Source organism: Oncorhynchus masou, chromosome 18, assembly GCF_036934945.1.
Source record: "Oncorhynchus masou masou isolate Uvic2021 chromosome 18, UVic_Omas_1.1, whole genome shotgun sequence".
Lineage (NCBI taxonomy): Eukaryota > Metazoa > Chordata > Actinopteri > Salmoniformes > Salmonidae > Oncorhynchus > Oncorhynchus masou.
Window position 1 is genome coordinate 8811788 of NC_088229.1, and position 12161 is coordinate 8823948.

General features: G+C 44.3%; 2 protein-coding genes across 2 annotated transcripts in view; both read right to left on the reverse strand.

The window, feature by feature from the left end:
* Window positions 1-3548, reverse strand: part of LOC135503910 (zinc finger protein 335-like) — a 32620-nt gene extending 29072 nt beyond the window's left edge. The window contains 3 exon segments of the mRNA XM_064922094.1: window positions 739-879; window positions 1928-2167; window positions 3445-3548. Of these exon segments, the coding sequence (XP_064778166.1) occupies window positions 739-879; window positions 1928-2167 (381 nt within the window). The 5' untranslated portion in view covers window positions 3445-3548.
* A 1486-nt stretch (window positions 3549-5034) lies between these two features.
* mmp9 (matrix metallopeptidase 9) overlaps window positions 5035-12161 on the reverse strand; it is a 12148-nt gene continuing 5021 nt past the window's right edge. The window contains exons 8-13 of the mRNA XM_064922089.1: window positions 11494-11649; window positions 10741-10933; window positions 7732-7871; window positions 6530-6680; window positions 6092-6195; window positions 5035-5806 (exon numbers count right to left, since the gene is read on the reverse strand). Coding sequence (XP_064778161.1) covers window positions 5697-5806; window positions 6092-6195; window positions 6530-6680; window positions 7732-7871; window positions 10741-10933; window positions 11494-11649 — 854 coding nt within the window. The 3' untranslated portion in view covers window positions 5035-5696. The remainder of the gene's footprint in view (window positions 5807-6091; window positions 6196-6529; window positions 6681-7731; window positions 7872-10740; window positions 10934-11493; window positions 11650-12161) is intronic.

The window sequence follows — 12161 nt, forward strand, 5'->3', positions numbered from 1 at the left end:
AGCACAGAAAATATATATATTTTTTAACTGCAAATGACTGTCCCTATTATTCTTAAAATTGTCATCAGTTGTTAGCTTTGATGTAGAATGCATCACAAAACGACTTGCATTTATGGTTAGAGTAGGGACATCCCAATGATCCCGGATAGCACTAACCCTCTTCCCGGATAGTGTCCTCTATGGTGCCGATAATGTTCAACGGAAGACAACTCGTTTCCATATGTTGGGGTTGATTTGTAATTCATAATTTTTCTGGGTAAGTAACATGGGTCTGAATTTGGTAAAAGCCGTCGCCTTTGGCAATGCAGTAAGCGGTGTTAAATATTATCTCTAGCTCAGTTAGCTCTGCCTGTTGACCGGCGTGGGCTGCCACCTGTTGCCTGTCAAGTACGGCCGGTAGCTAGTACGGCCGGTAGCTAACACGGCCGGTAGCTAGTACGGCCGGTAGCTAGTACGGCCGGTAGCTAATACGGCCGGTAGCTAATACGGCCGGTAGCTAGTACGGCCGGTAGCTAGTACGGCCGGTAGCTAGTACGGCCGGTAGCCGGTAGCTAGTACGGCCGGTAGCTAGTACGGCCGGTAGCTAATACGGCCGGTAGCTAGTACGCCGGTAGCTAGGCCGGCCGGTACGGCCGGTAGCTAGTACGGCCGGTAGCTAGTACGGTAGCTAGGCCGGTCCGGTACCTAGGCTGGCTATGGGGGTCAACCAGGGTGCTCTTGAATATTAGAGATGCTCACCTGGGCCGACCCGGACACCAGGATGGACTGGGTTACGGTGGAGACGCTGGTGGACTGGGCCACAGAGGACGAGTCTGGGAGGTGGACGGTGGCTCTGTGGTGGGTGACGTCTGTACTGGAGCTGGTCTCTGGTAAGAACGCCTGGAAACACAGAAACACGCGTGAGAGGAGATTGACACTAACTGAAACATATTACCAGAGACCGAGCCATTCAAACACTGAACAGTCTTTGGATTCTTGAAAAGCGCTTTATTAAAATGTATTATGATTATCATTGCAAACACACAGGCTTCCCTTGTATTACCATTACAGATGAAATGTTTGTATCTCTTGTAGGATCTATCATGGTCCAAACACACCAACACAGTTGTGAAAAAAGCACAACAAAGCCTATTCCCCCTCAGGAGGATGAAAAGATTTGGCATGTGTCCTCAGATACTCAAAACGTTCTACAGCTGCACCAGTGAGAGCATCCTGACTGTTTGCATCACCTCCTGGTTTGGCAGCTGCTCGGCATCAGACCGCGAGGCGCTACAGAGGGTAGTGCGAATGGCCCAGTACATCACTAGGGCCGAGCTTCCTGCCATCCAGGACCTCTATACCTGGCGGTGTCAGAGGAAGGCCCTAAAAATTGTTGCAGACTTCAGCCAAGTCATAGACTGTTTTCTCCGCAAGTCTGGAACTCCAGACTCCGCAAGTCTGGTCCTGTTGGTTCCAAGTCTGGAACCAACAGGACCCTGAACAGCTTCTACCCCCAAGCCATCAGACTGCTAATAGTTGTTAGGTTAGCTATTTGGTTAACTATCTGCATTGACCCTTTTTGCACAAACTTTTTGTGACTCATCACATACGCTGCTGCTACTGTTTACTATCTGTCAATGTATTCCTAGTTATATGTACCTCATTTACCTCATATCCCTGCACATCCACTCTGTACTGGTACCCTGTGTATATAGCCAAGTTATAGTTACACGTTGTGTATCAATTATTACATGTTTTATTTTTCTATTATTTCTCTATTTCCTTTCACTCTGCATTGTTGGGAAGGGCCCGTAAGTAAGCATTTCCCTGTTAGTCCACACCCGTTGTTTACCAAGCATGTACATGTAACGAATACAATTTGATTTGATGTTTAATAGCAATAAAGTTTGAGGATTCTGAACAGTTCACATAGTGGTGTTGTTCTTACCGGGATACCCTCTGAGCTTTGTCCCACATGGCAGTCTGACTCTGGGGCCTGGCCATGGTGACCGTGCCCATGGCGGTGCTGACTGTGGTGGCGTGAGGCATGTGGCGCCGCTGCGTCGCTGCTGTCTGCAGACATGGCCTCTGAGGACTCCATGCCCATACCACTCTCCGACGGCTCCTCCATCCCGGACCCCGATGGACCCACATCACTGCTGCTCTCCACCTCTATCTCCCCTTCCATCTAGCATAGAAAATAATATGGTCATTAAGCTTTAAGAATAGAACTGCATCCTCCCCCCAAAAAAAATATTTTTGTTTTAGTAAATTAGTAGACGCTCTTATCCAGAGCAACATACAGTAGTGAGTATGTACATTTTCATACCGGTCCCCAGTGGGGAATCAAGGCCACAACCCTGGCATTGCAAACACCATGCTTTACCAACTGAGACACACAGGACTTATGAGTGGCACATGTTCAGTGTGAGGGAATCAAACCCACAACCTTGGTATTGTCAACATTATGTTCTAACCCTTGAGACATCTGTGCTCTAATGGCCTACCCCAGCCAAACCCTAACCTACACAACGCTGGGCCAATTGTGCACCGCCCCGTGGGACTCCCAATCACGGCCGGTTGTGTTACAGCCTGGAATCGAACCAGGGTCTGTAGTGATGCCTCTAGCACTAAAATGCAATGCATTAGACTGCTGCGCCACACTACAGAGACATTATTGAGACTGAGACATGATGATGGATACCAGTTTAACTTTCATACTATTTCATTAGTGTGCTTTTACACAAAATGTGTGTACCTTTTATTGGATATTGATTGTTTGAATTACAGATTATTGCAAATAAGTTAAGGAGTTTCTGCAGAGTAGCATTTCTGAGGTTCATTAGAGAAGTCAGTGTGTTGGTAGATATTATTGACACTAGATGGAACACTGTATTGGAGAGCTTGCTAGCTTCATCGCTAACTGTACATGTTAATTGCGCTGGACGTGGTTTCCCTCTTCTTTGCGCTTAGACAGCACATTGGCGACCTTTAGAGGCAAATATACTATCTAGTAGCTAAGCTAGTTATAGTAGTTTTTCTTGGAAGACAACAAGGCTCTCGGACCAGCCGTTCAGATCCTGCTAATAAACCTGCTGACGTGAGGTTGCACATCAACATGCAACAAGGTCAGTGGCATAGTTATATACTTCGTGGTTGAAATAATAGCGCAAACAATCCTTATTGTTTATTTTTATATGTTGACAACTCTAACTAAACACAACTTAAGTTCAGCGTGTGAGCTAGCAACGACCCGTCTTTATGGATTTCAACAGGCCGAGCTGCCCTCTCTCCTGCCTGCTCTGCGAGCCCACGTTTTTGCATTCAGGCATTCTAAAACCTACTAAGGCGGAGGGACCTCGAGGGCCTCAGTAAAAAAAAAAACAGACCGTCCAACGTCCGTCCCTGAAGAAAATTTTATTAATGTATCTATATAACACGAGATTCCTTGAGATTTTTACTTACTGTGTATTGCGAGTTGAATTTGTTTATGACTTAGTAGACACGACAAAACTGTATAAGAAGTTGTACGCGATAATTGCTCCTCCATTCTAGTCGGGCGCCATCAGTATCTCCTCACTTCCTGTTTGACCGACCGGATCTTATTTCTCTGTTTTGCTGAAAAGTGGAAGCTGTTTTAAAATGGGCTCCTTGTTTTTTTCATGATATTAATGTCAGGTCTTAAATCTTGTTAGTTTCAATAGAGCACCTTATGGCAGATTACAGGACTGTTGTTTCCAGATGAAGACGTATTAGATCATTTACCAACGAGCGGCGTGCTCGGCGCAGTAACAATATCAATTGTAGCGCGAACATGCTGCAATGTTTCGGAAAATCAGTAGTTATGGCTGTAAAATGTTCTACTATAGTTGTAAATAGTAGCTTGATGTTTGGTTAGATGATACAAGGTATCTATTTACATAATGGCAGTGGCTAATAACGCTGGATGTTTGGCTCAGTCTCTGGTTCTGCTGTGTGGAATTTCAACAAAAAAAGCAGGCATAGCTCTAATTCAAAATATTTTAGAGTTACAGTTCATATAAGGAAATCAGTCACTTGAAATATATTCGTAAACTCTAATCTATGGATGTCACATGACTGGGAAAAAAGTAGGGGCGTGGCTCAGAGAACCAATCAGTATCTGGTGTGACCACCATTTGCCTCGTGCAGCGCTGCACATCTCCATAAAGTTGATCAGGCTGTTGATTGTGGCCTGTGGAATGTTGTCCCACACCTCTTCAATGGCTGTGTGAAGATGCTGAATATTAGCGAGAACTGGAACATCCTGTCGTACACGTCGATCCAGAGCATCCCAAACATGCTCAATGGGTGACATTCTGAGTATGCAGGCCATGGAAGAACTGGGACATTTTCAGATTCCAGGAGTTGTGTACAGATTCTTGCGACATAGGGCCATGCATTATCATGCTGAAACATGAGGTGATGGCGGTGGATGAATGGTACGACAATAGGCCTCAGGATCTTTCCACAGTATCTCTGCATTTAAATTGCCATTGATAAAATGCCATTTTGTTGTCTGTAGCCTATGCCTGCCCATACCATAACCCCACCGCCATCACGGGGCACTCTGTTGACATCAGCAAACCGCTCACCCGTACAATGTCATACTCATGGTCTGAGGTTGTGAGGTCGGCTCGGACGTACTGCCAAAATCTATAAAATGACTTGAGGCTTATGGTAGAGAAATTAAAATGTGATTGTCCCCAGCACAAGGTGCACATGTGTAATGATAAGTGTTTAATCAACTTCTTGATATGCCACACCTGTCAGGTGGATGGATTATCTTGGCAAAGAGGAAATGCTCAGTAACGAATGTAAAATTTGTGCACAAAATTTGAGAAATAAGCTTTTGTGTGTATGGACAATGCCCGCAGATCCTTTATTTCAGCTCATGAAACATGGGACCGACACATTACATGTTGCGTTTATAGTTTTGTGTGTTTATGCGGCGCCTCATTGTGTTGACAGCAGAGAGGAAGACAACTGCACAAGATGATTAGCTAGCTACATGGTGACATAGACAAGGACTGATAATGAAGTGCGATTTGTTTATTGAATTTTCAGTTCTGTTTTAATACAAAACATTGATTTACATACTAAAATAACTTAAGTGAGAGAGACCATGGTGTGCCATTCAGTGCAAAATGCATGGCTTTTGAGCCAGTTCAAAAATATTAAAAAATAACTCTAAATAAACACATTGTATTGTTGAACACAAAAAATAAAACTGAAGAGCAATATAAATAAATATAAATTCATGTCTCATCCAAAATATCTGTGCCAGCGAGACAGGTTAAAGCCACAACAGATTTTGAATCGATTCTGCTGGAGCTGTGGTTATTTCAGGGCTGTGGTTATATCTCTCTGGACCCTAGTCGAGGTTAAATGACAGGAACCTGTTAACTCACACGCCGTTTGAAGGAAAGTACCCATTTTACTGTTGGTACATGGAAGGTGGCCAATCATTTTACAAAACACAAGCTTTGGGGTGACGTTTCAACTTTCCAAATGGTACTGCATAAACACAAACCGTGCCTTAAGACACTCGCCGTCATTCTCAAGTCGCTCTGGACAAGAGTGTCTGCTAAATTAGTTTCAATGTAAATATATAAGTTGGCAAGACGGCAACAAATAGATCTGGGACCCTACTCTAAGAGGCCCTATTGAAAGGGTTCTTCAATCTTCAGCCCCCATAGTTAAGAGCCACTACAGTTCAGGAGATCGTACTTCACGTATCCCACACGGTCCACCTGTCTGTTGGAGTTCATTCGCCAGTAGAAACTATCCCGGCAGAAGTAGGAGTTGCCTACAATACAAAACAATCACAAGGATTAATCTTCTTTCGTGTGTTGTGTGTTTAGTACACACGATGGTACACAGCAGTGTGAAGTGTCTTGTTGCCATGGTTCCAATTACAGGAGGCTGGCTAAGCATCCCCATTACAAATAAGGATCCCCTTTAATTAAGAATGGGAATAATCCATGTCATTCCCTTTATCAAAAGTATAAACTTGTCAGTTTGCTGCAATACTTATGCTGTTTCTTATCAAAAAGCCTACGGTGGGAGTGGAGAAATATAGTTGAATATTTACCCCTGAATTGGAACACATCGTGGGAATCGAGGGGAACTCCTCCAAAGACCAGGTCTGTGAAGCGAGGATATCCCGTGTCGATCTTCTGGCCCTCCACATCCAGCCTGTAAGAATCAGACACATTTGGTTTGGTTATTACGACACAGACCTACAGATACACTTAAATAGTTATACATCTAATCCTCCATTGAGTTCTACTGATCCAGTTACATTTGGAGGTTGTTTTGCTGTATGAAATGATACAGCTAATATTATATTCTGCCACTTAGCGGTCACTTCTAATCCAAAGCAATTTACAATATAGTCACTTTTAATCCAAAGCAATTTACAATACAGACAATGCATACATTTCTAGTATGCGTGTGATCCCTTCGAAACTTGAACTCAGAACCTTATCTCACCACCCAGTCCTCCCATGTGAACTCGGGATTGACTCACCTCCAGTAGTTCTCGCCACTGAAGAGGAGCACCTTGCCTTTCCCTCTCTGCAGTGCTCCCTCCACCTTCTCTACAGTGGAGGACAGACCCAGTTTCTCAATGCTGTGGGGTCCCAGGAGACTCTGTCCTGTATACACCCAGAACCTGGTGCCTGTGGGACAACAGAGACAAAGGTTACAGTGATGTGGGGCGGCAGGTAGCCTAGTGATTAGAGTGTAGGGGCGGCAGGTAGCCTAGTGGTTAGAGTGTAGGGGCGGCAAGTAGCCTTGTGGTTAGAGTGTAGGGGCGGCAGTAAGCCAAGTGGTTAGAGTGTAGGGGCGGCAGGTAGCCTAGTGGTTAGAGGGTAGGGGTGGCAGGTAACCTAGTGGTTAGAGTGTAGGGGCGGCAGTAAGCCAAGTGGTTAGAGTGTAGGGGCGGCAGGTAGCCTAGTGATTAGAGTGTAGGGGCGGCAGGTAGCCTAGTGGTTAGAGTGTAGGGGCGGCAGTAAGCCAAGTGGTTAGAGTGTAGGGGCGGCAGGTAGCCTAGTGGTTAGAGGGTAGGCGCGGCAGATAGCCTAGTGGTTAGAGTGTAGGGGCGGCAGGTAGCCTAGTGGTTAGAGGGTAGGGGCGGCAGATAGCCTAGTGGTTAGAGTGTAGGGGCGGCAGGTAGCCTAGTGGTTGGAGGGTAGGGGCGGCAGGTAGCCTAGTGGTTAGAGGGTAGGGGCGGCAGGTAGCCTAGTGGTTAGAGTGTAGGGGCGGCAGGTAGCCTAGTGGTTAGAGGGTAGGGCCGGCAGGTAGCCTAGTGGTTAGAGTGTAGGGCCGGCAGGTAGCCTAGTGGTTAGAGGGTAGGGGCGGCAGGTAGCCTAGTGGTTAGAGGGTAGGGGCGGCAGGTAGCCTAGTGGTTAGAGGGTAGGGGCGGCAGGTAGCCTAGTGGTTAGAGGGTAGGGGCGGCAGGTAGCCTATTGGTTAGAGTGTAGGGGCGGCAGGTAGCCTAGTGGTTAGAGGGTAGGGGCGGCAGTTAGCCAAGTGGTTAGAGAATTGGTGCAGTAACCGAAAGGTTGCAAGATTGAATCCCCAAACTGACAAGGTAAAAATCAATTGTTCTTCTCCAGAACAAGGCAGTATAACCCACTGTTCCTAGGCCTTCATTGTATGTAAGAATTTGTTCTTAACTGACTTGGCTAGTTAAATTTAAAAAATGGTGTGTGTGTATTTTCTGTTTACCTGAGAAGAAGTAGATTTTCTTGGTCGCATGGTCCTCGAAGGCCGTGTCAACGACGACTGGCACAGCCGGCCACCTCTTTGACATGGAGAACGGACCCTCCAGTCCACCATCAGTCTTGCTCGACATCCTCCAATATTGCCTATTGGATTCAGAAAAAAAAACATCACAATTATGAATTTAGCTACATTTCAACGCTATTATTTACATTGTAAGATAATGGGCTACACTGTTAGAAGAAATGGTTTCGAGAAAGAACCAACAAGTGTTCATTAGCTCTAATGGTCGTTGTGGTGTAGCTGTGCTTAGTAGTAAGAGGGGAATCCAGCGGGAGAAATATGTGAACCATGGCTTCTTTATTTGCATTCTGTCCTGTAAACTTCCTGTTTATCCTGTTTAACTCTCCATTAGCCCACAACTATATCCTGTTTAACTCTCCATTAGCCCACAACTATATCCTGTTTAACTCTCCATTAGCCCACAACTATATCCTGTTTAACTCTCCATTATCCCACAACTATATCCTGTTTAACTCTCCATTATCCCACAACTATATCCTGTTTAACTCTCCATTATCCCACAACTATATCCTGTTTAACTCTCCATTATCCCACAACTATATCCTGTTTAACTCTCCATTAGCCCACAACTCTATCCTGTTTAACTCTCCATTAGCCCACAACTATATCCTGTTTAACTCTCCATTAGCCCACAACTATATCCTGTTTAACTCTCCATTAGCCCACAACTATATCCTGTTTAACTCTCCATTAGCCCACAACTATATCCTGTTTCTCTCTCCATTAGCCCACAACTATATCCTGTTTAACTCTCCATTAGCCCACAACGATATCCTGTTTAACTCTCCATTAGCCCACAACTATATCCTGTTTAACTCTCCATTAGCCCACAACTATATCCTGTTTAACTCTCCATTAGCCCACAACTATATCCTGTTTAACTCTCCATTAGCCCACAACTATATCCTGTTTAACTCTCCATTAGCCCACAACTATATCCTGTTTAACTCTCCATTAGCCCACAACTATATCCTGTTTCTCTCTCCATTAGCCCACAACTATATCCTGTTTAACTCTCCATTAGCCCACAACTATATCCTGTTTAACTCTCCATTAGCCCACAACTATATCCTGTTTCTCTCTCCATTATCCCACAACTCTATCCTGTTTAACTCTCCATTATCCCACAACTCTATCCTGTTTCTCTCTCCATTATCCCACAACTCTATCCTGTTTAACTCTCCATTATCCCACAACTCTATCCTGTTTAACTCTCCATTATCCCACAACTCTATCCTGTTTAACTCTCCATTATCCCACAACTCTATCCTGTTTAACTCTCCATTATCCCACAACTCTATCCTGTTTCTCTCTCCATTATCCCACAACTCTATCCTGTTTAACTCTCCATTATCCCACAACTCTATCCTGTTTAACTCTCCATTATCCCACAACTCTATCCTGTTTAACTCTCCATTATCCCACAACTCTATCCTGTTTAACTCTCCATTAGCCCACAACTATATCCTGTTTAACTCTCCATTAGCCCACAACTATATCCTGTTTAACTCTCCATTATCCCACAACTCTATCCTGTTTAACTCTCCATTAGCCCACAACTATATCCTGTTTAACTCTCCATTAGCCCACAACTATATCCTGTTTAACTCTCCATTAGCCCACAACTATATCCTGTTTAACTCTCCATTAGCCCACAACTATATCCTGTTTAACTCTCCATTAGCCCACAACTATATCCTGTTTAACTCTCCATTAGCCCACAACTATATCCTGTTTAACTCTCTCCATTAGCCCACAACTATATCCTGTTTAACTCTCCATTAGCCCACAACTATATCCTGTTTAACTCTCCATTAGCCCACAACTATATCCTGTTTAACTCTCCATTAGCCCACAACTATATCCTGTTTAACTCTCCATTAGCCCACAACTATATCCTGTTTAACTCTCCATTAGCCCACAACTATATCCTGTTTAACTCTCCATTAGCCCACAACTATATCCTGTTTAACTCTCCATTAGCCCACAACTATATCCTGTTTAACTCTCCATTAGCCCACAACTATATCCTGTTTAACTCTCCATTAGCCCACAACTATATCCTGTTTAACTCTCCATTAGCCCACAACTATATCCTGTTTCTCTCTCCATTAGCCCACAACTCTATCCTGTTTCTCTCTCCATTCACCCATAACTCTATCCTGTTTAACTCTCCATTAGCCCATAACTCTATCCTGTTTCTCTCTCTGGTTATCTCTCCATTAGCCCACAACTCTATCCTGTTTAACTCTCCATTAGCCCACAACTCTATCCTGTTTATCTCTCCATTAGCTCACAACTCTATCCTGTTTATCTCTCCATTAGCCCACAACTCTATCCTGTTTCTCTCTCTGGTTATCTCTCCATTAGCCCATAACTCTATCCTGTTTCTCTCTCTGGTTATCTCTCCATTAGCCCATAACTATCCTGTTTCTCTCTCCATTAGCCCATAACTCTATCCTGTTTCTCTCTCCGTTTATCTCTCCCTTAGCCCATAACTCTATCATGCTTCTCTCTGGTTATCTCTCCCTTATCTCATAATTCTATCCTGTTTCTCTGGTTATATCTCCCTTAGCCCATAACTCTATCCTGTTTCTCTCTCTGGTTATATCTCCCTTAGCCCATTGTATATAGCCTCGCTATTGTTATTTACTGCTGCTCTTTAATTATTTGTTATTCTTATTGATTTTTTATTTATTTAGGTATTTTCTTAACTGCATTGTTGGTTAAGGGTTTGTAAGTAAGCATTTCACTGTAAGGTCTATGACACCTGTTGTTTTCCGCTCATGTGACAAATCAAATTTGATTTGATTTGAACTCTTGTGCGCTCTTAAAGGGGCACACACCCATTTAACGTCACAGCCCTAAAAAAGGTTGCAGTGTTGAACTGCAAAAAAACCTTTTTTTTCTTCTAGTGTAAAGGTTGCTCACCCATCTTTGAAGAAGTGCAAGTCTCCATCAATTTCTGTGATGGTGTCGAATTTGTTAATCTGGCAGGGGCTCTGGGATGGGTCCACAGGGTGTGTGGTGGTAGTGGTAGTGGACTTAGTGGTAGTGGTGTCAGGCTTGGGCTCAGGGCCAGGTGAAGGAATGGTGGGGATGGGGTCAGGGCCTGTCTTGGACCCTGGGTGGGAAGATATTGGAAATGAATGCAATGAAATGAAATGAACAACACTTAACTACAGTAATGTTTTGTTCCATTGCCATCTGGTCTCTGTGGTGATGAAGGGAAATGCTACATTGCTGTCTGTATGTTGTGTATCCTGTATGATCACATGACATTGCAGCCTGGTCCCAGCCCACTTGGCAAAAACTGGTTCAATCAACATTCATCATTTCAACCCCCCCCCCCCCCCCCCCCACACACACACACACACAAAAAAATGTATGTGATGACATGTCAATGTGGAAAACTGATCGGATTTGCAGAAAATCATCAATGGGCATTTTTAACCTAAATCTAATGACATGGTGACATTTGCTGTTGATTTCACGTTGAATTCACAGTTAGATGTAAATCAAAGCTAGACGTTAAACTGACGTACGTGCCCAGCGGGAGGTCTGTGTATCACTCGAGACAGCACAAACAGATCTAGGACCCTGACTAGTGATATTGCATAATCAAGTTTCAAATACAGTGAAAATGCCTTTTCTAAATCCCGTCATATGGTTATAATATCATACCATAGAGATAGTGAATGCCCTCAACATCATCTTCATGCAGGGAGAAGTCTTCCACGTAGCTGTACATGGGATACATGAGGGCGTCTCTGATGTTGGAGTGGTCCAGACCCAGGGCATGACCAAACTCATGGGCCGCAACCAGGAACAGACTGTAGCCTGAGAGAGGAGAGGGTGAGTAGAAACACATCGTTAAGTCAGCTGTGGTTTGCACCTGTAGCCTGAGTGCCAGTATTGTTTGTGCTATCATGCTAACTACCCGTCACACATTGTCATGTTTGGCTTGACATTTACTAACTGGCAACAATCAGATCTGGGACCAGGCTAACTGGCAACAATCAGATCTGGGACCAGGCTAACTGGCTACAAACAGATCTGGGATCAGGCTAACTGTCAACAAACAGGTCTGGGATCAGGCTAACTGTCAACAAACAGGTCTGGGACCAAGCTAACTGGCTACAAACAGATCTGGGAACCGGCTAACTGTCAACAAACAGGTCTGGGACCAGGCTAACTGTCAACAAAGAGGTGTGGGATCAGGCTAACTGGCTACAAACAGATCTGGGATCAGGCTAGTGCACCTACTATAATACACAGTTTCCAAACTATTGAGCTGGTTATGCATCCACCTAGAACCATGCTGGAAAGGACAATGTGAAAGGAAATAATCT